Consider the following 27,629-nt stretch of genomic DNA (forward strand, 5'->3'; position numbering starts at 1 on the left):
CTATAATTTTTATATCAGAGATAGTCAGTCTTTTCATCCATCTTTTGAATTTGAGAGTGGTTACATTTCCCCAGGCCCATCCCTCAACTTTTAACCAAAACAGAGTCAGGGTGTCCACTTTGTTATTGTTTCAATTAAAAAATGCATTGTTGATTGATTTGTTTTCCGCTCTGTATTTGATACCAGGCAGTCAGAATGCAGAAACGAGCTGCTAGAACATTTTGCAGGAGAACAAAATCTTAATAATTCAGAATGTGTGTGCTTTAATTTATTACTGAGGGATATTGCTGTTGTTACAAGTGATATTATTAATATCAAGTTGCTGCAAGGGAATGACACTGCTGTATGAGCATATAAGTGAATGCATTATTCTTTATATTGTTCCAACTGCACATTTGGTTCTTTATGGCCCTTTTTATTTCATATATATATATTCTCTGTTTAGATACTTGGAAAGGTCATACCTGTACATAGATTTTCTTTTGAAGTGTTGAGGTACAATTTTAATGTTAGGGGCATTTTTTCAGGACGGAGAACATTCTGTGATCTTGTTTTAATTGAGCAAATGTAAATTAATTTCATTGTTAGTACTTTTCACAATGTTACTGTTTTCATTTCATTCATTCAATTGAGCAGCACCTGTTAACTGTTATTGGAATTGGTTTGATTTCACCCTCATCTTACATGTATTTTAATGAAGATATTTTCACAATATCATGTTTCCAAATGTCTGTTTTACTATTTTGTATAAGAGACATGGCTATATGTTTATCCCACCTCCACGACCTTAAGTGGTCACAAGCCACAGTGCTGTTTACCCTTTCATGACCATTGACCTTAGTATGGCCACACAGGCTCAAGTGCAGTGATGTATATAAGGTCAGATATATTCTTATTGTTCAAGACGTGAAGTGGCCCAAGCTAGTTATCCTGTGACTTGGTGTTATTTTACAAATTCTTTGGCCTCTTCAGATGTGGGACTGCCAGTGCTGCATCCTTCACTTGTTGCCTAATTTGTGCAAGGGCCTCTGTCCTAGCCCTCTGATCTGATCCCCCTTTCAATGTATTCTGGTCCTTGTACCCTGTTCATAGGCAGAGTCAGCGATATGACAGTAGATGCACAAAGTAAACAGCACAGTGGGTTAATTTCCGCAACAACTAGGAGCATTGGAGCGCAATGATAAACTTCACTGTTTTGGCCCCGTGGCTACCACGTTGTAAGAGTGTGATGCGAGCCTGTGCGCAATCGCAGATACTATTTGAGAGCAAAGTTTTGCATCAGGCTCATCTTGCATCTCACTCATTGCAATGTTTGCATTGCTGTTTGTGCAAAGTCATTTCGGTGACTACCTTTAAGTGAAATGGAAAAGTGCCTGTTTGGGCACTGGAGGCAGTGTTCTATACTTAGAGGTGGTAGGGTACTTCTCCAATTTCTTTGCCTTACGGTATTTAGTGCTAACTTTCAAACAGGGGAATTTTATTCATTGGTCCAATTTGGATAAATACAAGTGTCTTTAGGGTTCATGTTATCTTTATTCAAGCGTATCTTGATCCATGAAATGGCCAGACTTGACATTGATGTAGCCTATGCTGTAGCAAAGAAATAAAACAATTCCAATCATAGCTTAAAAGACAGTGTGCTGACATTTTACTGGTTCTGTCAATTGCTGTCTATAGCTCTCCCAGCCTTGGCCCCTGCATGTGGCAAGCCGCAGCGCCCGGGCGAAGGGAGGGGGTTATATTTTTAACAGGAACATGCTGCGCTCTGCGCTCGCCGTAAATGGGCTTCCACTCTCTATGTTGCAGCGGCGCACAAATGTCCAGTCACTGCTGTTAGCGACCATAGCCGGTCCCCTACGATTCGAGTACATGTAAGTACCCTAGCAAAATTCCTTTATATTGGCTTCTAAAACAAAACATGTTGAAAGCCAACTTACAATGGGCATTGTTTAGCTTTTCGTTCATTGTAAATGACACCGTTGAGTTTTAGTGCGCTTTTGACACAACTCGATTGATTCGACTCAAACTGACACATTTAAGGACATGGTTAATTTAATGAATTTGCATTTAAAGTCCAATTTGATCTATTAATCGTATAGCTACACAGTTAGTTAGAAAAACCTCTCCAGTGCGCACGAGTGGCAAGGAAAATAGACCCTCGAATTGTGTCCATTACGCGTCAGTTACTGACAAGGAATTGTGTCCCGAATGCAAGGTCTTCCCCCAGTTTTTTATTAATTAACATGTGGTATCAAATAGTGATTATAGTCTGTTAATAGATCTGTAATATCAAACTGCAGAGCGACTTGTTCGGCCTAATTTCTTTATCTTACCAAACATTTGACTTGAGATTTGTTTGAGTAGGAAAATTGCTCTCATTCGTGTCCATGGCTCATGTCTTGTTTTGTCATCATTTTTTTTCTTCTTCCGAGTTATTTCGTACTATACTGTGAGATCCTATTTTTGGATAAATATTTGGTGGTGATGATGTTTGTTGCCATTGTGCTTTCTTGAAGTGGTGAGCTACTGACTGCATTTTGGCTGATGTAGAGGGTGGAAGTTAGAGGGGGCTGGCATATCAACTAGGACTGAACTATATGTACAGAAAGGGACAGTGATGTCATGTCATCATTCACACTCACATGCAATTCATGTGATTTAGGCTAGATAGTTTGGATGCCATCGGCATTGGTGAAGCAAAAATATTCCCAATTGTTCACACTTGGATATCACACAGTAAACAACTGTTAACGTGTCACATCACTCCAGGGGCGGAGGGGTGGGTTACAGTATGAGGGGCGGAGGGGTGGGTTACAGTATGAGGGGCGGAGGAGGAGAGCTACAGCTGCTCTAGAGGCATTATGTTCCATAGTGTACACAAGTCCTAGAAGCTGCAGTTGTTATCATTTCTAAACTCAATTAGAGTGTATTTGTATAGGCTCTGCAAAACTCTGCCATTGCCCCAGTGGTAGCAGCATTCTGAGCTATTTAAACCCAGAGCATTTTATTTTAAATAGAAGGCTCTGGTTAAATCTATCCCTAATTCACCTGCATCACATGTCCATTGTGTCCAGTGATTATCCAGAACATGGGTACAGAGAGGTAACACCCCTTAAGCCTTACGCATGCTTCGGTTCAGCTAGCGCCTAGCCGACCGCTCGCATACTCCCTTAATAGACCTTCGCTTGAAAAGCGAGAAAAAAGTGGCAATAGTACTGGTTGTCCATCTTGAGAAGCCGAAGCCATTATACACTTCCTCAAAATAGTCAGAATTAATCTAAGATAACTCAAGAAATCTGTCATTAATTTAGACATTTTCTGCCGAGATCTTTTTACATCGAACTAAGATGTTTGGTGCAGTATTTCTCAAGTTAAAAAAATGTGCATGGAAACGATTAGACTCTCATTGAATGATAAACACTTAATTGAAGAATCCTTACTATTGACCAATCACTGAAGAAGGGGTGTAGACTTCGGCTACCGACTTTGGCTACCGACTTTGGCTTGCCTCGAGAAAAAATGGAATGTGCACAAACAGCCGAAAAACCCCTTGCCGAAGACCAGAACGAACAAAAAGTTGGCATAATACATGCACAAACTCTTCAGAACTGTTTCAGCTGGGAAGCATGCGGACGCCTTAGAATGGGAAGAGTGGATGGGAAGCCACCACTCATTTGCTCTTAAATGACTCTGTTGCCCAGTGGGGGGGCTACTGTTCTAATCGTGTGTAATTCCTCTCTATCTCTTTAATCTGGACTTCACAGTCTGCTCCTGTCCTGAATTTGGTGACATCATCTGATTTAACATATCACCCATTTAACTTGAATGGGGGAAGATGTTAGATCAGAGACCCCATGGTTGGGAAAAATCCATTGCAATTGTTCTGGAAGTTCTAAGTAAATGTAAATGAGTAAATGAGGCTGTTCATTCAGCCTCATTTACTAAAATAACATAGCTGATATAGCTGACTTGCTTAAACAAATGTGGTTTCTACTGACAATTGAGATGTACAAACTGTCATAAGGGGACGACAAACGGATAAGAGGCAATCCATAATTTAGAATAAGACAATAATGAGCGAGCTAGAATGGACGTAGTCAATATAACTAACTATATGTTCAGCACTTTTGAAATGTACAGTGACAGAATTCAGAACATAGGCCGTTCTTACAGTGTTCTCCCTGTGCACGAAGTCAGAACCATAGGATAAATAAAGGGGGCATATAAGCAGGCAATGAAAGCTCTTACAATATTCAATGATTACATTTCTCAAAAACAGGTTATAGGCTACATGTGCACCACCAAGTCAGAACAGTAGGTGAAATTAAGAGGTGAAAATAGACCAAATTATTAGGGTGAGGCACATGGGCTACTAACTGCTTACTACACAATATACACTTAGTATTACTTTCTTAGCTACAGTATACATATCTCCCTGGCATATTACATATGTTTTATGCAGCAGCATATGAGACATTTTTGGACTCACCTTGTTGTGCTGTGCTCACTTGAACAGGAAGGTGATGCGGCGGTACATCGTGGGCAAATTCTGTCATCAGTCTGCCATTCTCTGGATTTATGGTGCTTTCAAGACAACTGGAACATGAGAAGAAGTAAAAGGTTGAATCATGATGATGTCAGTGATCTTCAGGTCATAGCTCTAGAAAGAGGTCAGAGTTTAGGATTTTTACAATTCTGAGTGAGATGAAAGTTCAAAACGTATTTTCCCAGTTGTAGCTCATTTTTCCCTGAGTTCCCGGTGGTCTTGAACTCACTAAAGTCAGATTTTGCACTTCCGAGTTAACTGTTGTTTTGAGCGCGGCACAAATCATGCTTCATTGACAGCATGACCAATGTTGAATGTTTATCATTTTAAACTAGGAAAAGAGACCCTTAATTTTAGACTTGGGACCACACAACCACAGCCACTCCACTGAATAGCAGGCTAATGATTGCTTTGCAATGCTTGCAGTTAGCCACTGATTCCTTCTAAACCACTCATTGTTGAATTTGCGATTTCCAACTTGTTTTGCAATGTTTATGTCCAATAGTCAATACGTTTTATCTATAATTTCTGTTCATATTTATCTTCATATGACAAGGTAAAAAATTATTTGCCAGTATATTGTTGACTTGATTCATGATGATGACTGCAGGTTAAGATTTTGAAAGTATGATGTTGACATGATCAGTCCAATCAAGGCTATTGTAGATATAACTTAATTTGATGTCATTTTATCTGTGGCCAATGACCTTGAGCCTTCTTGGATAGGCACTTCTAATATAACTCTATGGCAGCACCCAAGGGGCTTGAATGTTGTAGCTCTATCCTTAGACTTGGCGGTGAAGTAGTGTCCCCATGAGTGACAGAACACTGAGCCAATCACGGCGCAACGCTCCATATTTTCTGCTGGCTTGCCGCACCACCACAGAGAGCACTGAGCTAGGCTGAAACACCTGCATTTTGGAGCTGCCTTACTGAAGAAAAAAAGGCACCATGTTTGTATGCAGCTTTATTAACTCAATGATATATATCTTTTTTTTTTACATTGTTTTTAAACTGATATGTGACACGTATTAATGCCAAAATAACATGCAAAACAGGCAATCCCCCCAAATGTTTTTTTATTTGACTTTTTATTTGTTGCCCCACCTGCCTTGAATGACATGTCGCCGCTGGCAAGGGGATACCTAGCCAGTTGTACAACTGAATGCATTCAACCGAAATGTGTCTTCCGCATTTCACCCAACCCTTCTGAATCAGAGAGGTAATACCTCCTACATCACAGAAGGTTGGTGGCAACTTAATTGGGGAGGACGGGCTTGTTGCAATGGCTGGAGCTGTGTAAGTGGAATGGTATCAAACACATGGTTTCTATGTGTTTGATGCCATTCCATTTGCTCCGTTCCAGCCATTATTATGAGCCATCCTCCCTTCAGGAGCCGCCACTGTCCTGCACTACATGACCAAAAGTATGTGGACACCTGCTCATCGAACATCTCATTCCAAAACCATGGACATTAATATGGAGTTGGTCCCCCTTTGCTGCTAAAACAGCCTCTACTCTTCTAGGAAGCCTTTCCGCTAAATGTTGGAAGATTTCTGCGGGGACTTGCTTCCATTCAGCCACAAGAGCATTAGTGAAGTCGGGCACTGATGTTGGGCGATTAGACCTGGCTCGCAGTCGGCGTTCCAATTCATCCCAAAGGTTTTTCGATGGGGTTGAGGTCAGGGCTCTGTGCAGGCCAGTCAAGTTATTCCACACCGATCTCGACAGACCATTTCTGTATGGGCCTCGCTTTGTGCACGCGGGCATTGTTATGCTGAAACAGGAAAGGGCCTTTCCCAAACTGTTGCCACAAAGTTGAAAGCACAGAAACATCTAGAATGTCATTGTAGGGTGTAGTGTTAAGATTTCCCAACACTGGAACAAAGGGGCCTAGCCCGAACCATGAAAAACAGCCTCAGACCATTATTCTTCCTCCACCAAACTTTACAGTTGGCTCTATGCATTCGGGCAGGTAGCGTTCTCCTGGCATCCGCCAAACCCAGATTCGTCCATCAGACTGCCAGATGGTGAAGCTTAATTCATCACTCCAGAGAACGTGTTTCCACTGCTCCAGAGTCCAATGGTGGCGAGCTTTACACCACTCCAGCCGTCGCTTGGCTTTGCACATGGTGATCTTGTGTGGTTGCTCGGACATGGAAACCCATTTCATGAAGTTCCAGATGAACAGTTTTTGTGCTGACTTGCTTCAAGTTTGGAACTTGGTAGTGAATGTTGCAACTGAGGAGAGACAATTTTTATGCGCTACGCGTTTCAGCACTCGGCGGTCCCGTTCTGTGAGCTTGTGTGGCCTACCACTTCGTGGCTGAGCCGTTGTTGCTCCTCGACGTTTCCACTTCACAATAGCTCTAGCAGGGCAGAAATTTGATGAACTGACTTGTTGGAAAGGTGGCATCCTATGACGTTGAATGTCACTGAGCTCTTCAGTAAGGCCATTCTACTGCCAATGTTTGTCTATAGAGATTGCATGGCTGTGTGCTCGATTTTATACACCTGTCAGCAACGTGTGTGGCTGAAATAGCCAAATCCACTCATTTGAATGGGTGTCCACATACTTTTGTATATATAGCGTACATTAATGCTGTTCATAGCAGTTCCTCAATGCCCTGTGTGTCCTCAGGGTCAGTGTGGGACCAGGGTAAAAGAGGGACATAAAACATAGTGTCCGTGACTACTTCACCTCAGCTCTGTTTACAATGACATGCGGGGAGATACGATACTCAACTGCCGTTTTGCCTCATTAAAACCTCTCTATGAACTTTCTTTTGCATGTTGATTCAAATTTATCTTGGAAAATAGTGTATACAGTCTCATTTCTCTGTGTATTCCTAGCGAGTACTAACAAGTCTGTTCATCGAGGTGCTTTAGAACAAGCTTGTCAACTAGTGTTACTGGATTAGGGGCTGATGATCCATGCTGAGCTCCAATGGCAACCAACCTCTCTCGCCCAATCCAGCCCTGCCTAGCCCGTCACATGACCTCTGCACCGGTCTGCCCAAAAGATGGACACTCTCTGTCTCCGTCTTCATTGTCTTACTCACACTCAATTACTTGGTATTGGGACGTTTCTCATCTTGCCCTCTCTTACTCTTGAGAAGGTAGGGCTACACTTACCAAGCTGTCTCTATTCTTATGGTAGTCAATTTTGTGGTTGTGTTGAACTTGACCTCACATACACACGTGAGCATACACACATGAGCACACAAACACAGCTGCCCTTCGGATCTTGATGTCCCATGGGGATCACTGCGTCTGACAGCTCAGCTTTCGGTGGCACGGCCTTTTGCCGTCGTCTGCGGCATCGTCAGATTTGGAGATTCACCTGGCTCTATGTTAGTCGCTTGCTCACACTGTCTGAGAGCTGCAGTCAAAGAGTGAGGAGGGAATGCAAAATCAATTTAAAAGTCAATCATGTCTTCCGTATATAAGCTTGCAATCTGGAAGACACTCTGTCTCACACCATTCCCAATACACCCAGAGCAAGCGGTGTATCTACAGTCTAATTGATGTCTGTGTTTATCTGTTTATGGTGAAACCATGACTGTTACAGACCACCACAGAGTACAGTGCCCTTAAGCCTACAGTAGCTCTGCTGTGCTAAGTCCTATGAGTCCCATAGCTCTCTCTGCTCATTGTTCCATAGGCCCCATTGTGTTTCAGCTGTGGTGAGAAAGGGACAGGAATGCTGACGCTAACATTTAGCCATTTCAGAACACCACTCGCACACCAATTTTTGGCGGCCTATCAAATGGCTCAAGTCCCTACTGATTGAGAATACAAATGTGGTGATGTCATTATTTATATTTGATTAGTGGTTCAGATCCTTGTTTGTGTTCAAACAGCCAGGTAACCTAGTAACCAGGATGTGGGTTTTGCATGTGTGTGCTTGTTGAGAGAGACATTAGACTTGTCAGATGAGTGGGTATGGACAGTCCTGTTCAGGGACATTTCTAGGGACATGCATTCCCAATGAGATGTTTAGTGCCATGTTATTGGTAGAGGATCAGAATGAATGCTGTAGCCTACATAATCTATGACTGGGTTTGAACAACCAGCGAACTATACCAACTCTGGGTAGGCCTATTCAAAATACTTTATAAATGTAATCTTTTGTTTTGTTAGTGAACTTATCACTTGCCGGACAGCGTCTCCAAATGTTCAGCTCGCTAACGTAGGAAGGCACTAACTAACTAACTAACTAACTAACGTTGAAAGCAAGAGGCACTGATCTTGTCCAGTCTTAATGATCACCAGTGGAATTCTACTGGGAAACCTGCAGACAGTCAGCCATGTACTGTAGGACTGAAGTGGAGCTGACTGGCTGGCTGACTGGCTGGCAGTGGTATAGGGTTTCAGTGCAAGGGGAGATTCCTGCTTTGCAGAGCAGCCTACAACAGGTTGTCTTACAGGGCTTCAGCAGGAAAGAGGAGGGAGGAAGAGAGAGAGAGACGGGCGACATGGGAAGGAAGGGAAAAAAAGAGGCGGCAATCATATTGTAGCCTGTTGCCTACAGATGGCATGCTGCTATAAAATGAGATGAAGCAAGATGCTGATTTTATAAGGGACATGTCAGCTAGGTATGGTTTGTTTTGGTTCAGTGCTATGTGAGTGTGAGAGAGATTTGTGTAAAATCGGGCGACTGTAAATTCTTTAGGTTTTTGTTTCATCATAGCGTCATGTTATTTGATGTAATAGTGCACTTGTAGGCTGGTGGTATGTTTATGTCGTAATGATTGACTTAACCAAGAACATACGGATGTGAAACAAACAATGAATGAATTATTCAACTGGTAGTGAATGAATGTGTGGCTAACTGATTGAGAAAGTGAGATGGCGCAGTTATCTGATGTTTCTATTGCTACCTCTGTCTCAGCAGTGCAATGAGCTCAAAGGAATGATTTGTCTGTCTGACAGCCTGCTGATTGGAAGAAGACATTCCCAATGCCAACAACGGAGGTGCTGATTGGTTCTACCTGCCAACTTTGGACCTTTTTGACCATTTATCATTTGGTGTCTGTTAGATGAGAAGTGACATAGGAGGGAATCTCTTGAGGTTTGAGTCATCAATGCCCATGTCATTGTTATAGGAGGCCTACTGAGACAGACAGGGAGAGGAACAGACAGGAAGAGGAACAGGCAGCATGGACACTATAGAGAACCCCGCCTTGGAGCCCAGATCGGAGCGGATTGCCCGCTACAAGGCCGAAAGGAGGCGGGAGCTACAAGAACGCTATGGCAACATGGAGGAGCTCCCATCCAAGTGGGTGAGGAGGGATGGGACTCTCATGAACTCAGACGGCGCACCTCCCTCCACAGACAGGATCCTCTCTGGGGGGGTGAACGGCAGAGCGGGGGGGCCGGAGGGGGGCAGGAGGGAGAGCAACACCCCTCTGGAGTCAGAACCGAGGAGAGTCTCCAACGGCTTTGAGGCAGACACTGCTGCAGACCCAACATACATCCGAAGGTGAGTCCCTTCCATGTGTAGCCATTAGCCAGTAGTGGAGATCCTTCTCAACCCCCACCAAGAAGACAAAGAGTGATGCAGCAGACAGATTGCATACACTGACTGTGATGTCACCCCACATGCTGACTCAGACCACTGAACCTAGATATGCTGAAGGTATGCAGGTAATGCCTGCTGGCCATCAGTGAATTGCTGTCTTATACAGTATCAGGCCATGTACACGTAGCGTAACAGCCCCAACAGACTGGCCTTTTCCCTGTTCCCTAACAACAGACTGGCCTTTTCCCTGTTCCCTAACAACAGACTGGCCTTTTCCCTGTTCCCTAACAACAGACTGGCCTTTTCCCTGTTCCCTAACAACAGACTGGCCTTTTCCCTGTTCCCTAACAACAGACTGGCCTTTTCCCTGTTCCCTAACAACAGACTGGCCTTTTCCCTGTTCCCTAACAACAGACTGATGAATAGAAACAACCATATTATGTGTAACCACCTCCTAAAACAACCCCCCACCAGTCACCAAACTCCTTCTCCAGTGAAAATTCTTTCCTGTGACCTTTCAGCCTCGTAAAACAGTTGTCAGAGTTCACCTGTGCTTTATGGCCTTTGTTGCTAATTCAAACGGAGCGAGCTAAACCCGACTCCCAGCGTCATGCAGTACTAGTACAGCAGAGATCACATTGATTCCTCCATGCGTGTTTTATATCCTCCTGACCTGGACTCCCTTTCCTTTAAGAGGTACAATACTTTGTCAGGGGTGCTCTTTAGGAATTGGCGTAGTTGTGGGAGTTTGCCACTTTCCTTACGCCACCTCTCTCCCACCTCCCTCCTCCCCACCTCCTCCCCTGCCTCCAGGCAGTGTTCTTCTGGCTCTGCCGGCATGTTGAGTAGGGGGGAGTCCCTAGCTCCCCCAGGCCCCCCTGGACCCGACGCGGCCCAGCTGCAAACGCGGGTGTCGGTGGGCCAGTTGAGGAGTGCCCTGCTGCAGCAGACCGGGACTGGAACACAGCCTGAGAAAGTGTAGGGTCTGCTGCATGAAACGGCCTGTGTGTGTGTTGTTATTCTGAATATGTGTGGGCGTCAGTCCCACTGCTTCCAGTTTCTCACTATCTCTCTCTCCCCTTCTCTCCTGATGCTCACCCTGTTCCTCTGTGGTTGGGGATAATAGTCCTGACAGTGGCCGTGCCGCCTCTTCCCTTGACCTGGCTGTAAAGCCGGGCTCGGAGGGGGGACGGCGGTGCACCCGTCGCTACCACCCTGGGGTGTCGGGCGGGTGCCGCAAAACCAACGAGCGCTTCAGGACACAGCCGATCACAGCCTGTGAGGTGCAGGAGAGCGGCGGGTAGGGACTGTGTGCTTCGGCCAGCCATATCAACCATGTCATATCAGAGCATGCAGGTCAAGCCTGGGGCTCATCTGGAAGACTCTGCCCTAGTTTGGTTACTCTTCAGGTGGAGAGGTTTGCAGTGTTTTGTGCCATTGCTTTTTCTTCTTTTCCGATTGTTTTGATAGTGTGTGATAATGGTTTGCATGCATGTAAATGCTTTCCAGATATTTACTGTCCTCTCATAGAGGAGCATCTCTTTTGGTGGTCCTTGTGGTTATGTATTGAAATAGTTTGGCCTTGGTACACTGGCAAGCGGCATGATTTGCGTGGATGTTTGCATCTGTTCATGGCGCTTCATAGCAACCATGATATGAACAGTGTTGCTTTGTTAAGCATGCAGATATGACCCAGGAGCCTGGGTCTGTGTGTGAGATACAGTAACCCGCACAGACATTAGAGAGAGAGTGAAAAGAGAGATTTACACCAGGCAGGAATGAGCATGGTCAAACTCCTTTCATCTTTTGTCTTGTGTGCATGTTTCAGCCAATGACATCGTGTTGATTCTCTCTCTCTCTCTCTCTCTCTCTCTCTCTCTCTCTCTCTCTCTCTCTCTCTCTCTCTCTCTCTCTCTCTCTCTCTCTCTCACTCTCTCTCTCTGTGCCCCACAGACTGCTAGAAGCAGAGGAAGAGGAGAACGCGAAAGGTAACGAACCCCTGCCCACCTGGCTCTCACATGGCCTGTTTTATTTTGCCACACACAAACGGCTGATCCATTGCCTATTGTACAGCCTCTGTACTGCCTCTGTGTTAACTGAGTGGGGGGAGAGAGGGACAGAGAGAGGGAGACAGAGAGAGAAACAGAGAGGGACAGAGAAGAGAGAAAAATAGAGAGAGAGAGCGAGAGAGAGAGATAGAGAGAGGGTAACAGGCATAGTGCTGTGTGGCTTGCCAGAGATAATGTTTAACACAGTGACAAAGAAGAGCAGGTGCTCTCTCTCTTTCTCTCTTGTTCTCTCTCTCTCCCCCCTCTCTTTCTCTCTCCACTCTCTCTCTCGATCACAGAAATGCCGACATGGGAGATAGGAGGTGGCAAAGCGCTCTGATCAGCACTTGTCTCTACAAGTAGCGTGTGATAAAATGGCTCAGCAGGCTACTGTAATAGGCGTTTGTCATCACACTGTAGCTGAGCGAGAGAGAGAGACAGACAGACAGAGAGAAAGATAAAAATGGGGTGGACAACACAGGGTCAGAAGGAATAACAGTTTTTTCCCTTCTATTTTCACTCAAAAACAACAGATAATACAAAAACACAAACCTATATCAACTAATAGTTACTGTATAACAGTACGTTCATAACAGCACACCTGATGAATATACTCTGATCTCTACTTACACTCAACCCCAGCTCCAGAGATGCCTTTCTAGAACATCTATAATAAACAGAACATCAAATAAATCAAGGGATTTTATTTTTAAACACTCCACCAGACCCAGATGGGAACAGAGTGACGGTAGAATGTTGAAGTTCCTCGGTGGGGATGGATTTATGAGCCATAAAAGCATGCCTGAGCACCACACCGCCACTATAAAAAAAAAAAAAATAGTCCCCACTTGTACACAGTAGCTGTCCAATAAGTTCTCACTGATGCATTGATTTGGCTGTCCACCTAAAATGCATGATTAAATGGCCATTGAGAGCGGTGTTAGAAACAACAGAGACAGTTGACACTCACTCCATCAGCGTTGCTGTCCAACTGCCTGGTCAAAAGGATGAGCTGTGGGGTCACTAAGTTCAAGCCAGGTGAGAGAAGAAGTAGGCAGCTAGCGGTGCCAGCTGAGAGATAGTGGTGGTGGTGCCATGTGACAGTGTAGTAAGGGCCAGGTGCAGGGCGGGGGCCTCGCACGAAGGGATCAGTCACAGAGATCTGTCTGTCGCGTTGTGTCGCGGTGGACTGACAGGCTTGACTGCTACTATGAGCAGGTTAACTGTTTTTTTTGCTGTATGACAGGGACTGTGAGTTTGCTGTATGATCAAAAGGCGTGTTGGGTGCTGTTACATTTTTTTTGTTTGCCTATTTTTATTTAAAGGGTTAATGTGTTTGACAGACTCAGTGATGCCAAAATTATATCCCTGCTGATGACACAGACAGACTGACAGGGATTTAGCATTTTAACATGGTGTGTCTTTGAGTGTGCATGTATTTAACTCTAATGTATTTACCTCTGTTTGCCTGACTGGATGTATATATTTAATGTCATGAATCCCCCCCCCCCCCAGCTGATGTGAAGACAGACGACAGAGCCAAGATGAGTGTGGCGGCCAAGATGTCTCTGTTTAAAGTAAGCACGCCCATCTAGCTCAGCCTTTGCTGTGAAACAGGACCCTGTCCCAGGAACCCCCTCCTGTTCCCTTGTACCATGTTGTCCGTCTCCATGCCTGATCACAAAAGGTCATCACCATGGAGACCAGGGGGGCTACACAGGGCTTATGTCTCACAACTGCACATAAACAGACACAACAGAGTCCATGTTGAGAGAGGGATAGAGAGAGAGCGAGAGTGAGAGAGGGGGAGAGAGAGAGAGATCTCATGTAGCAGTCCTGGCGGCTGCTCACCTTACAGTCACGGAGCAACGCATGATGAGCCAGCAGGCTGAGCTGAGCATGCAGAGCTGAACACACCGAACGAATGTTGAGGAATATGAATGGCCAAACAGGTGCTGCTCTCTGACAGGGCCTTGTATAATAGTACTGTACTATATATCGCTACATGGTGCCTAAATAAGACCAGGTATGCAGACAGAGTGTAGTATAGGACATATAGGAAGCCAGACCACAGAGTGCATGCAGAAGGACCCTTCTGTTCTTAGTTTACTCCCATTGGCCAATGTGTTATTGTTTATGTAGCCGTTGGCAGCCTGTCTTGTTAACCAATATTTCACTTCCTGGTGGGTTTTAGTCACGTAGCATCTGTCGAAACCTAGGTGAAAAGTAGCCAGGGACTATCAAGCCATGAACAGGCATTAACAGGTGGTTGTAATTAGCCTGTAGCTATCTCCTGTCAGGCTGGCTGGTGGAGGAGGGAGGCAGGGCCAGGAGGGAGGGGACTAAGGGGAGGGACAGGGAGGTAAAGGTACACTACTGAGGGAGCTCTGGTTACAGTGTGACCTGCAGGCCTGGCATTCTATCCCTCTCCTCTACCTTCTTACATAGGCCACCCACAGCACCTTACAGATCCCTGGTTTATTCACCAGCTATCCCACCCACGTCCGCTGCCTACAGTACTACACCTCCATTCACATGCTAGGAAAGAGAGAGACTTTCAGTGAAAGAGATGAAAAAGGAGAGGACATTTTTGTAATTTCTCAGTAATTTCAACCATTATATGCTCTGTTTGATCTAAATGTTGATTATACACCTGTGGAAAGGCATGATTGTGTAACATGTAATGGTCAGATATTACGTATCAATTATCAACATAAATGTTATGAATGACTATTTCTCTCGCTTTCTGTTTCACTTCTCCCTATTTCTCTCTGTTGCAGGAGCTAGAGAAGACAGCAGCCCCTGAGGCCTCCTCCTTTCTGAAGCCTCGCTCTGGCAGCGCCACGTATGAACGCAGAGGACGCCGCGGCAACGAGCACCGCTCACTCACTCAGCCAATTACCTGTGAGGAGATGGTGGTGGCCACCAGGTGAGCAGGGTCAAGGGTCACACCTCGGTGGTCAATGGACAAGGATATATTGCATCTGTTGGCAGTGAGGTGTTGGCAGACCGTATGCAAAAAAACATTGGCCTCTCACACATTAAAATTCCTTGCCCAGTGGGTTGTGGAATCCATATGGAAGGCAGGTTATATTAAGAGCTTTCGGTATGGTACCGCTTAGATGTAAACTCCCCTAAAGAGGGGACTAGCGTGCTTTTGGTACCGGTTCCGACCAACATTTGTGCTTATAAATTCGATGTGTGGACACCGTAGGTCGAAATGGCTTGCATTCAGCAGTAGCCCTAGTCCTCTTCCGCTTGTGTAACTCAGGCTGTGACATCTTAATACCACTTGAAGCTGGGATGTCCCGCCTACCATTTAATTCGCTCTTACGACTGTCCATCAACTCCTGGCTGAACGCATCACAGCCACTGACAAAGCACATGCCTGCAATCCTTTAGATCCTAGTGCAGCAGGAGAGCGTGGGTTCATCGCTCTAGCACATTCGGATATCAATTTATAGCCAATTTTATCAAAGTAATCGGAAATAGTTCATAGATTATAATCAAAAAACACTTTCTGTTTGCGATAGATGGACAATATTAATATGAGATGAAAGGTGATTTCCTAACGAGTTCAGGATGCCAAGCTAGAACCCTGTGTGATGTTCAGAAGTTTTAATCAAGAGAGACCTTAAGAAAATATGCATCATTTTTCTAACACTAAACATACAAATACAAGGAAGGTGAAATCTTACAGTTAGTCATTTTGTAATTTGATTGTACTATATTTAGAAAGCATATAATATTTTCAAGCCCTATTCATACAGATTTGTTGAATAGAAAATACATCATATAAAATATTTCATGTTTTTATTTTTTTTGACTGTGTACTTGGGCGTGTGTCCTCAAAAGTGACTGCTCCTCAGGAATTTATACCTATTTTTACCAGTAAGGTGAGATTTTAATCTTTCTCGCAGTCTAAACATTACTAGGTATTGTTTATTGGCCTTCTCATGATAAAATACAATTTTAGGTATGTCTATTTAGGCAGAAATCTACATTTTGCCATTACATTTAACAGGTTTAATGTTGCAAATATCTCACATTGTGTTCCACAGTTCCCGTCAGTCCGCATTTTAATTAACAGGGGTGTTTCTCTATTTTAACTATTCTTCCATGACTTCCATTCACCATCCTTCTTCTCCTACCTATCTACCCCAGCAGCACCCCCCAGCCAGCAGAGTCAGGCGAGGCCCAGGCTGTGCAGGCCGAGGCAGAGGCGGTGGAGGACGATGAGAACAGTAAGCTGACTATGAGTGAGAAGCTGGCTCTGTTCAACAAGCTGTCCCTGCCAGGGAACCAGGGGGACGCCGCTCCCCATGCCCCCCCAGAGAGACGCAGGCAGAAGGGGGCACGCTACCGCACACAGCCCATCACCGTGGAGGAGGTCAGCCTGGTGAGAGTGGGTGTGGGACCAAGAAAGACATCCTCAGAGGAATGGAAAAGGGAATATTAGAGATGACATTGGCAATTGTGTGCGTGTGTCTTTCTTTAACTGAGAAATACGGATTGTGACACAGGTGATTCAGTGTGTGTGTGTGTGTGTGTGTGTGTGTGTGTGTGTGTGTGTGTGTGTGTGTGTGTGTGTGTGTGTGTGTGTGTGTGTGTGTGTGTGTGTGTGTGTGTGTGTGTGTGTGTGTGTGTGTGTGTGTGTATACTGGATGTTGACGTGAGCATGAGTGGGTGAGTAAGTGTATGTACACCATATTGAATGTCACACTCTGTGCCTCTAACTGTTCTGAGCACTGGATTGATCAATAGTTTTATTTGATCAGTATCAAACCAATGTCGACCATAACTCTGTCCAGAGGGTAACACTACACCAGCGCCCAATTCAATCACACTAAAATTAGACAGGTCCAAAATGATAACTCAGAAATATGTAGTAACCTCTTCTTATAGTTTTCATACTAATTTACACTATTGTGATGAGTAGAATCTATGATCTCCATGTCTCTGACAGTATTCTCCTCGCTTTGTCCTCCCTCAGCTCCAGAAAGGCCCCATCCAGCTGCCCCCGCTTCGCCTGTCCCCCACCCTCTCCGACCGGCAGCAGGAGCAGTCCATCAACCTGAGGCCCAGTGAGGTGCGTCAGGCCCAGCCTCGACCCGGGGCCGACGTGGAGCCTAACACAGGACCTGACCCATCCCAGCAGGGCCTGCAGCAGCGCAGGGGCTCTGAGCCAGGAGAGATCAGAGGCATCCTGAGGAAGAGCCCCTCTGGAGGACCAGAATGGGACCGAGACAGAGACACTATGTGGGAGGGCAGACAGCAGGACCAGAATGGAGGAGGGGAGAGGGGGAATGGGGTGGAGGAGAGGAGGGCAGAGAGACATGATAATGTACCAGTGCCTCGTAGAGAGAGACCAGCCTCCTCTGCCCCCTGGAGACAGAGGAACAGGAACAGGAGGGAGACGGTGGCCGTGTGTGCCCCAGACAGGCCCTCCTCAGAGCAGGGTCACCCCCAGGAGGAGAGGCAGATGGACCCCCCTGGGAACACCTCTGGGAGAGACAGGTACACAATTAACACAAAAGCCAACATACAGGCCTTTTAAATTATGTGTTTGTGCGTGAACGTTGATGGAATGTTGTAACCCTGAGCGTGTATTGAAATTTGTGGGCTGCAGGAGGGATCTCTATTGCTGAGTGTCATGGAAGGTTTGTCTTTGTGTTTTTAGGTGTGTGCGCACGCCGCGTGTGTGTGTGTGTGCGAGCGAGCGAGCATGTGTGTGAGCGAGCTTGAGCACAAGAGAGAGATTTGCATTGCTATTTCTTAGACCTCCCCTCTGTCTCTGTGCAGGTTGTCAGATGCTTCCAGGGAGGAGGAAGAGGAGGAGGAGAGGGGGAGCAGGGTGAGGAGAGACACCCCTCCCAGACAACACGTCCAGGTGACCTTGGCGGACCAGAGGAAGGTAAGACCAGCGGCCATCTTACTGGACCTCAGACCTCAGTCAGAGCAGGCAGCTACTGGGAATGGTGGGCAGTGGATAGATGCTGACATCACTGATTTGCATTGGAAATCTCACACGGACTGAGCTCATGTGTTTTGGAGCCAGTTGGTTGGGTGTTTATAGTTGATTTGGGTCTGCACTTGTGTTTAGCATCTTGAATATGTAGGCTCAGAATCCCACTGGGGCAAATCCAGTCTTAGCCTGGAAAGCAGAGCAGCGGACAGCTGTGGACACATCCTTCTCAGTCAGATAGATAGATAGATCCACCACAGGAGGCTCCCAGACAATCCCTAGTCCCCAGGGTCTGTGATACTATGGCTTGGCCCCACTGTAACACTCCACGCCAGCCCAGCCCAGAGAAAAGGCCCTGTCTTCCACTTGTAATCTCTAATCCTCGGGGTGGCTGTCTGGAACCAGTGGGTTAAGTGTAACCTGTCAGTCAGGGAAAGAGGGGAGGGTGAGGGTCAACAGGGGGACAGATCACAGGAGAGTTGGCCTCGATTTGGGAGGCATTTTAAAAGAGGGGATGCTGTCCGCACACTGCCCCAAAATTATATCGAAATAGTATATTTATTTTGAAAAAGGTGAAACCGTTAAAAGGTGCGTAGTGCGTGGCCAGGTAGGAGGAGTTACTTTGCTGTCCTTTCTGTTGATGAAGGTTGAACAGATAAACACTCTCAGAAAGCAGAGTGCTTAATATGAGAGTTTGTTGTAGTTTTGCCATTCCACTGAGACCAAAGGAGCATCATAACATCCTAGCAGCTCTACACCAGCCCCATATCTTACTATGGTATGTGTTTAATGTCATAGCAGCCCTACACTAGCCCTATACCTTACTATGTATTCAATCACTGAGAGCTACCTTGCGTTACTTAGATATGGGTGCAGCTTCTACTGGTGTTATGGCCCAGGAATGGGCTGAATGGCTCTGAATGACATGGAATGTTATCAGATAGACTTAACAGATAGAGGCTTCCATGAACACCCTCTTGACCCCATTAGGCCCCCTTAGCTAGACAGTGTTGACACTTATCTGTGTTGTGTGTATGTGTGTGTGAGAGAGAGAGAGACCTTCATACCCTTGTGGATGTTTCTCATCGCTCTTCACCCTCTCTTTCTCCTATTTGCCATCTCTTTTTATGCTATGCTCGCTCCTCTCACCCTATTTTTTTCTTGGCTTTGCTGACCACACCCCCTCTCTGCTCCAATGCTGCCCCCTCTAGGAAGACAGTGAGATCTCCCATGATGCACCAGCTGTCAACCCTCAGTGCTGGGTAAGCGGAGTACTGGCTCTGTGGCACCCTATTCCCTACATAGTGCACCCTATTGCCTACAAACCTCTGTGTTTGGTTATTTCAACCGAACTTATTAGCCTGGTTTGTTGACTATGTTGCTAGTCCAAGTCATATCAAATCTATTATATTCTGTTCTACCCAATCCTGGGCTTATTCCTTTATCCTCCTCCCCTCCTCCCAGGATCCTGTCTTTTCCTCTGTCTATTCTAACAGTACACCTCAATATGTCATGTGTTACAATCAGGTGAGTGTTTGTGCAAGCACACGTTCAGGTAATGAGTGTGAAGTGTGTCCATTGCATGCCATTGCCCCTCAATATTCCATTTAAATGTACTTGTTGGAGTGCTGTGATTTGAGTTGTGTTGATACTGCAGTGAAACAAGTTGACGTAGTTCCCCTTCATATATCCTGTTTTCTCTCCCTCCTCAGACCAGCTCTTCCTTTGAGGCCCAGGAGGTATCCTCTCCTACCCAGCCCCTCTCTCAGCCCCAATGGAGACAGAAGGTGACCCACACACACACACACGCGCGCAAACCCACACACACTGGTAGGTGTTACTGTACGGTCGCTGATCCCTGTCTCTGCCCATGCAGCACGCTAGACCAGTAGAAGAGGAGGAGCTGCCACAGGCGTCGGTGGCTGAGCGCATGAGAACCCTACAGGAGAGTGAGGAGCAGTGGAAGACCAGAGGGAGAGGGGCCGCCAACGACTCAGCCCAGTACACTGTGGCCGGACGCCTGGCGAAAAGAGGTGAGGTTTCCCTCTTTCTCTGTCTCCTTTTTTTTTCTTTCTCTCTCTCTTGTTCTCTCTTTCTTTCCCTCACTCAGACCTGTGTGGGATCGTCCCATTGCAGGTTTGGTGTCCCCTGTATCGGACATACACGAGACCCCTCCACCTCACACTAAGAGACCCTCCACAGGAGCAACATCATGCCCATATGAAGGTAAAAATACCCCATCCACAAAGGAGAAAAGATGTTTGTGTCCGGTTTGTGTTTGTAGATCCTCTTCCCTGACCTCTGGTTCGCCTCTCAACAGAGATCTCCAGTCACCCTGGGATGGAGGTTGGAGAGGACACAAAGCTGGACAAACTGGATTCCATTGTGGACAGGCTGAATAGTATGTCTTATTATCTATTCTAGGATGATTTGTCCTAACCTCAGATTAAGAGAGGAAGTCTATCCACTAGTGTCTATTGTTTAACTTCCTGTGTTTTTCTCAGTGATGCTTTGAGCATCCTAATGAAGTGGAAAACCTGTAACTTCTCTCATGTTGTAACCCTCTCCTCCCCCAGCCGCTCCCCAGGACACGCCCCTGGAGGTGACCTCAGGGAGGGAGAAGGAGGTCATGACCCCTGATGACCAGGAGACGTGTGGTGGTTTCTACAGGGAGGTGTCGCCCCACTCACCCTCTGCCCTCCTCGCTGGGGCTGGTGCTGCCACTGGAACTGACCCAGAACAAGACCTCAGTGCCCTCTGCCAGACCAACACACCTATGTGAGTTTGTGTGTGTGTGTGTGTGTGTGTGTGTGTGTGTGTGTGTGTGTGTGTGTGTGTGTGTGTGTGTGTGTGTGTGTGGGGGGGGGGGGGGGGGGGTTGTGTGTGTGTGTGGGAGTAGGTTGTGTGTGTTTGTGTGTATGCGTTTACATGTACACTTCTATCTAATTGTATGATTGTCTTCATTGTATGTGTTTGTGTCTTAATGCCTCTTTGTGATGTGTGTGTGTGTGTGTGTGTGTGGTGTGTGTGTGTGTGTGTGTGTGTGTGTGTGTGTGTGTGTGTGTGTGTGTGTGTGTGTGTGTGTGTGTGTGTGTGTGTGTGTGTGTGTGTGTGTGCAGGCTGACATCAGAAGTAGCGCAGCACAGGCGGTCGGTGCGTCCGTCCCGTAGGACCCAGGGCTCCCGGAACCCTCTGCGTGCTCTGGCGGCCCGCGATGACATCAGACAGGACTTCATGGGAGAGAGAGTCACCATGGCTACCGTGAACACTAACAGGACACAAATGGAGAAGAGTGAGTGATGTTAACATATACCAGAGAGATATCTCTCTCTTTCTCTCTCTCTTGCTCCCTCTCTCTTTCTCTCTATATTTTTCACTCTCTCTTTCGCTATCTCTGTATTTCATTCTCTCTCTCTCTCTCTCTTTTCTTTTTCAATCTGCTTATATGCTGTTTTTGACTTTCTCATCTCTGATCTCTCTGTCCCATGTCTGTCCTACCCCTCAGTGGTCAAGAATTCCAACATGGCTGACTCAACTCTAGCAGGTCTGGCCAGTACAGAGGACTTCAGTAACGTCGATCTGCGTGATGTCACTTCCACAGAGTCAATGATGAACAATAACAACCTGCCCATCAGCAACCTCATGCTCATTCACATCAAAGGTCGGTACAGATTGTGTGTGTGTGCGTGCGTGCATATGATTACGTTTATGAGTGCGTACGTGTGCATGTGCATGTGCATGTGTGTGCGGATACAAACTCTCTTATCAGCATGTGTGTGTGTTTCCTACGGTGCCAGGTTGGCATCATGTGCAAGTGCGTTTGGTGGAGCCCACAGCCAGGTCTCTGAACAGTGGAGACTGCTTCCTGCTGGTCACACCCACTCACTGCATCCTGTGGAGCGGAGAGTTCGCCAACACCAGAGAGAAAGCCAAGGTACGATTTCGACACTACACCCAACATTGTATCACATACTGTCTACTCTCTATTCCTTGGCTAACTAGATCCCTGGCGTGTATTGTTCATGAGGGATTCCCGTTAGGCGTCTTATTCATCTGTAATTCAAACCATATATGACTTTTGAATAAAACCATTGAAGTACATTTTACATTCTACATTTAAACACAATGTGAAGCCACTGATTCATGTCAGTTATAACTGGTGATGTTTGCCTGTCTTCTGCTGTCTCTGTCCAGGCGTCAGAGCTGGCATCGTTGATCCAGACACAGGGGGATCTGGGATGCCGGGCCTGTGGGGTCATCCACCTAGAGGAGGGGGTCAATACTGACAACAGCCTGGCCTCTGACTTCTGGAACCTTCTGGGAGGAAAGACACAATACAGAGGTCGGACTAGAACTAGTCACCAACCACTCTGTCACTCACTCAGTAGAAAAAAACCATAAGAACTGTACAAACGATGTGATAATCCTATTAAAACAACCAGAACGCCCTTTTAGGTAAGTAACTCAGTAAGTAAGTTAATAACTAAGTCAGTCAGTCAGTCAGTAAACTAAGTCCGTCAGTAAACTAAGTCAGTCAGTAAACTAAGTTAGTCAGTCAATCAGTAAACTAAGTAATTAAGTAAGTCAGACAGACAGTCAGTAAGTAAACTAAGTAAGTCAGTCAATCAGTAAACTAAGTCAGTCAATCAGTCAGTAAACTAAGTAAGTCAGTAAGTCAGTAAACTAAGACAGTCAGTAAGTCAGTAAACTAAATCAGTCTGTAAGTAAACTAAGTAATTAAGTAAGTCAGTGAGTAAACTGAGTCAGTCAGCAAGTCAGTAAACTAAGTCAGTCAGTCAGTCAGTAAACTAAGTCAGTCAGTAAGTAAGAAACCCATAAAGTAAGTATGCAAGCAACCAGTAAGTGACCATTTGCATCTGTCTTTGTGTACTGTATGTGTGATTGTATATGTGTGTGTTCCCTGTAGGAGCAGGAGCCCCAGAAGAGGATGAGCTATATGAGAGTGGGGTGGTGGAGTCTAACTGTTTGTACAGGCTGGTGGAGAACAGACTGGTACCCCATGAGCAGGCCTGGGCAGCCATCCCCACTGTCTCCCTACTGGGATCCACTGAGGTCAGTCCCTCCCTGGATCCCCTTGCGTGTTTCTGTGGCTTCTCATCTGTTGCTGCCTTGGTGCTACATGATTGATATCAATGGGTTTTTAACGCAATACAAAGATTATAAACTGGAATGCCATCTATCAACTTCTGTGTGATTTTCAACACTACATATAGTATCTGATCTCTGAATGGTTCTCTCTCTCTGCCTCTGTCTCTCTTTGTCTCTGTCTCTGCCTCTCTCTCTCTGTCTCTGTTTGTTCCCCTGTCTCTCTACCAGGCCCTGGTGTTTGACTTTGGCAGCGAGGTGTACCTGTGGCATGGGAAGGATGTTGCCCCTGGCGACAGGAGTGTGGCTGTACAGCTGGCCCAGCAGGTGTGGGGTGGTCCCTACGACTACAGCAACTGTAGGGTCAACCCACTGGACCCCACACACTGCAACCCCAGCATACAGCCGTAGGTACACACCACACATGCGCTTACATAGTAAAATACCTCATTTAAATACATACTGTTGTATTCATTGATGCATTATGTGTGTGATTTGTGTACAGGCAAGGTGAAAGACGGCCCGGCTGGGCTCTGTTTGGCTGTGTCTCTGAGCACAAGGAGACAGCCCTCTTCAGGGAGAAGTTTCTGGACTGGGCTGGAGATAAGGAGGAGACCGCTGCAATGGTGGTGGAGGTTAGTTAGAGAAAGATCAATTCAAATCAAATTGTATTTGTCACATGCGCTGAATACAACAGCTGTAGACCTTACCGTGAAATGCTTACTTACAAGCCCTTAAACAACATGACGTTTTAAGAAAAATAAGAGTTAAGAAAATATTTACTAAATAAAGTTGAAAAAAAAAAACATTTTAAAAGTAACAATAAAATACTAATAACGAGGCTATATACAGGGGGTACTGGTCCCGAGTCAATGTGCAAAACACATGACTCAAAGCCAAATAGGACCCTTCCTGTACAGATTTAGAGTGACTGTGAGAAAGACGCCTGGTCTTCTTTGACTGTATTTCTCCTCTCCCTTCCTCTCTCTACTGTGTCTCTCTGTGCAGACTGCCATTCCAGTGTTGCCCCAGCAGAGTCCCCTGCCCCAGCAGCCCCAGCAGCCCCAGCAGCAGTTAGAGTGTGTGTCTCTGTGTGCGTGTGATGCCAAGGCGCTGGTGGCAGGGCAGGGGGTGGCGGTGCCAGGGGCCTTGGTGGTCCCTACAGTCCTGGAGGGGGTGGACGTTCAGAGGGGGCATGGGGTCGTACCCCTGGAGGACGGGCGGCAGGTGGAGCTGAGCACTGTTGCCGTGGATACCTGGCACATTCAGGAGTTTGAGGACAGCGAGGCCCAGCTGGAGAGCCCAGGGCAGCTGCATGAAGGAGACACATACCTGGTCCGCTGGACCTATACTCTCAGCCCAGCGGATCAAAGCGGGGAGCCTGGGAGGGAGTGCTCTGCTGTCTTCATCTGGCAGGGCCGGCACTCCAGTATCAATGGGCGAGACGCGTCTGCACTCACGAGTCATGAGGGAACACAGGTGGGTGGTTCTTCCATCTACACTCTTAAACCACCCATAGCCTCAGTTAAAACCATAGAATCACATATAGAACATGCAAATTATAGCATTTCAGAGGCCTGCGTTTAAACCAGTGTTATTGCTGAGTAAAGTAGGCTCGTTGACTGATGTTTCTACCTGTGTTGTTGTTGTTGTCCTGTTGAAGGTGATGGTGCCGCAGGGGCAGGAGCCTCCATGTTTCCTTCAGCTTTTCCAGGGAGGTCTGGTCATCCACAAAGGCTGCCGAGCGGACACCACCAACAACACAGGTGGGATATTACCTTGGCTTTACCTCCTCTAATTTAGGTGGGGTGTGTGTCTGGTTGTGTGTCTATGTGTTCTGTGTAGACCTGTGTTCCTAACTGCAATCTCACTGTGTCCTGTAGGAGTCTGGCGTCTGTTCTGTGTGCGTGGGGAGCTGCCTGAGGAGGCCAGTCTGTTGGAGGTGGACTGTAGCTGTGGCAGCCTGCGCTCCCGAGGTTCTCTCATACTACTCAACAGTCAACAGGGGGTGCTCTACCTGTGGCATGGCTGTAAGGTCCACGCCAGCTCCCGGGAGGCAGGCAAGAGGGCTGTGGAGCGACTCACTCAGATGTAAGTCTCACTTCATGGATGTGTTCATGTGCTTCTGTATGTATTCATTTGTTGGAATGCAACAGTATTAATACGTGGGTATGTGTGCTTTCTGCTGTCTCTGTGTTAGGTGCCCTCCTGAACTGGGCCTCAGCAGTGATAGCCCTTCGAGGGTGCAGGAAGTGGAGGAAGGGGCGGAGCCTGTTGAGTTTGGGAACGCTATTGGGCAGCAGGACAGGAAGGCCTATGACTGCATGCTACAAGGTACCGAACACACCTCTCAGCTCCTGTTCATACCTGAACAAAACACACTTTGACATACAGTGCCGTGAAAAAGTATTAGCCCCCTTTTTAATTTTCTCTACTTTTGCAAATTTTTGATACTGAATGTCTTCAGATCTTCAACCAAAACCTAATATTAGATGAAGGGAACCTGAATGAACAAATAACACAATGACATAATTATTTCATTTATTTAATAAACAAAGTTATGCAACACCCAATGCCACTGTGTGAAAAAGTAATTGCCCCCTTACACTCAATAACTGGTTTTGCCACATTTAGCTACAATGACTCCAACCAAACGCTTCCTGTAGTTGTTGAACAGTCTCTCACATCGCTGTGGAGGAACTTTGGCCCGCTCTTCTATGCTGTAACTCAGCAACATTTGTGGGTTTTCAAGCATGAACTGCTCATTTCAAGTCCTGCCACAACATCTCAATTGGGATTAGGTCTGGACTAGGCCATTCCAAAATGTAAAATGTGTTGCTTTTTAGCCATTTTCATGTAGACTTGATTGTGTGTTTTGGATCATTGTCTTGCTACATAGCTCATCTGCGCTTCAGCTTCAGCTCAGAGACTGAGATGCTCCTGTAGAATTCTCTGATACGGAGCAGAATTCATGGTTCCTTCTATTAAGGCAAGTCATCCAGGACCTGAGTCAGCAAAGCATCCCCAAACCATCACACTACCACCACCATGTATGACCTTTGGTATGAGGTTCTTACTGTGGAATACAGTGTTTGCATTTCGCCAGGCATAATGGAACCCATGTCGTCCAAAAAGTTATACTTTTGAATCATCTGTCCATAGAACATTCTTCCAAGAGTCTTGATGATCTTCCAGGTGCTTTTTGGCAAAATGTAGTCAACGTTTTGGATGACTTTTGTATTTTATTAGGGATCCCCATTAACTGCTGCCAAGGCAGCAGCTACTCTTCCTGGGGTCCAAACACACCAAAGAATCCACATTATATACAAAACATAAAACAGTGAACTATGTTTGTAATGAATGAGTTAAAGATAAAACAGTACATCATATAACATCCCTACACCACCACATATCCACAACACAAAATGTTCAATACCACCATACAACAATATCCCAATGTGTGCATATGCATGTGTCTGTACCTTTTGTGTGTGTCTCTTCACAGTCCCCGTTGTTCCATAAGGTGTATTTTTACCTGCTTTTCAAATCTTATTCTACTGCGTGCATCAGTTACCTGATGCGGAATAGAGTTCCATGTAGTCATTCAGGCCATCCATCAGTGAGCTGAAGCTGAAGTGCAGCTGGGTCATGCAGCAAGACAATGATCCAAAACACACAATCAAGTCTACATGAAAATGGCTAAAAAGCAACACATTTTAAGTTTTGAAATGGCCTAGTCAAAGTCCAGACCTAATCCCAATTGAGATGTTGTGGCAGGACTTGAAACGAGCAGTTCATGCTTGAAAACCCACAAATGTTGCTGAGTTAAAGAAGTTCTGCATGGAAGAGTGGGCCAAAATTCCTCCACAGCGATGTGAGAGACTGATTAACAACTACAGGAAGTATTTGGTTGCAGTCATTGCAGCTAAAGGTGGCACAGCCAGTTATTGAGTGTAAGGGGGCAATTACTTATTCACAGAAAGGAATTGGGTGTTGCATAACTTTGTTCATTAAATATATACAATAAGTATACCATTTTTTTGTTATTGGTAAACTCAGGTTCCCTTTATCTAATATTAGGTTTTGGTTGAAGATCTGAAGACATTCAGTATCAAAAATATGCAAAAGTAGAGAAAATTACCAATGGGGCAAATACTTTTTCACGGCACTGTATTTAACGGAATACCTGAAAGTTCAGAATAACCTGAACAGATATCCCAGCCCAAATGTCTTCTTTTTAAATGATGTGGTGGTTCATTTCTTTGCTATCAAATGAGGAGAGACAAACTTATCACACAAGTCAGAGTTATACTTAAACTAAATCTTTATTCACTTTTTAATAAGGGAGCAGGTCAATACAACACACACATATAAAGTGAATCGAATGAGTGCTCTACGTTAATGATGACTGGTCGACGAATCACCCTCAGACAAAAGTA

General features: G+C 45.8%; 1 protein-coding gene across 16 annotated transcripts in view; it reads left to right on the top strand.

Annotated features, from left to right (window-relative positions):
- The first annotated feature begins 1,740 nt into the window (after nt 1-1,740).
- LOC106607239 (supervillin) overlaps nt 1,741-27,629 on the top strand; it is a 29,677-nt gene continuing 3,788 nt past the window's right edge. Inside the window, exons 1-29 of one of the 16 annotated variants that reach the window (XM_014203991.3) lie at nt 1,749-1,871; nt 9,442-9,524; nt 9,656-10,032; nt 10,885-11,049; nt 11,198-11,371; nt 12,025-12,059; nt 13,635-13,696; nt 14,900-15,048; nt 16,284-16,518; nt 17,113-17,636; nt 17,922-18,033; nt 19,296-19,346; nt 19,549-19,611; nt 19,797-19,871; nt 19,961-20,117; nt 20,221-20,310; nt 20,405-20,485; nt 20,661-20,862; nt 21,204-21,376; nt 21,590-21,745; nt 21,882-22,018; nt 22,279-22,426; nt 23,012-23,157; nt 23,422-23,597; nt 23,696-23,825; nt 24,199-24,669; nt 24,854-24,956; nt 25,074-25,281; nt 25,391-25,524. In XM_014203991.3, coding sequence (XP_014059466.3) covers nt 9,710-10,032; nt 10,885-11,049; nt 11,198-11,371; nt 12,025-12,059; nt 13,635-13,696; nt 14,900-15,048; nt 16,284-16,518; nt 17,113-17,636; nt 17,922-18,033; nt 19,296-19,346; nt 19,549-19,611; nt 19,797-19,871; nt 19,961-20,117; nt 20,221-20,310; nt 20,405-20,485; nt 20,661-20,862; nt 21,204-21,376; nt 21,590-21,745; nt 21,882-22,018; nt 22,279-22,426; nt 23,012-23,157; nt 23,422-23,597; nt 23,696-23,825; nt 24,199-24,669; nt 24,854-24,956; nt 25,074-25,281; nt 25,391-25,524 — 4,480 coding nt within the window. In that variant the 5' untranslated portion in view covers nt 1,749-1,871; nt 9,442-9,524; nt 9,656-9,709. Of the gene's footprint in view, nt 1,872-8,477; nt 8,643-9,441; nt 10,033-10,884; nt 11,050-11,197; nt 11,372-12,024; nt 12,060-13,634; nt 13,697-14,899; nt 15,049-16,283; nt 16,519-17,112; nt 17,637-17,921; nt 18,034-19,295; nt 19,347-19,548; nt 19,612-19,796; nt 19,872-19,960; nt 20,118-20,220; nt 20,311-20,404; nt 20,486-20,660; nt 20,863-21,203; nt 21,377-21,589; nt 21,746-21,881; nt 22,019-22,278; nt 22,427-23,011; nt 23,158-23,421; nt 23,598-23,695; nt 23,826-24,198; nt 24,670-24,853; nt 24,957-25,073; nt 25,282-25,390; nt 25,525-27,629 lie in introns of those variants that run through there. The other 15 variants (XM_045720603.2, XM_014203998.3, XM_045720604.2 and 12 more) reach the window with 15 other exon arrangements.

The sequence above is a fragment of the Salmo salar genome, chromosome 06, assembly GCF_965601325.2.
Source record: "Salmo salar chromosome 06, fSalSal1, whole genome shotgun sequence".
Classification (NCBI taxonomy): domain Eukaryota; kingdom Metazoa; phylum Chordata; class Actinopteri; order Salmoniformes; family Salmonidae; genus Salmo; species Salmo salar.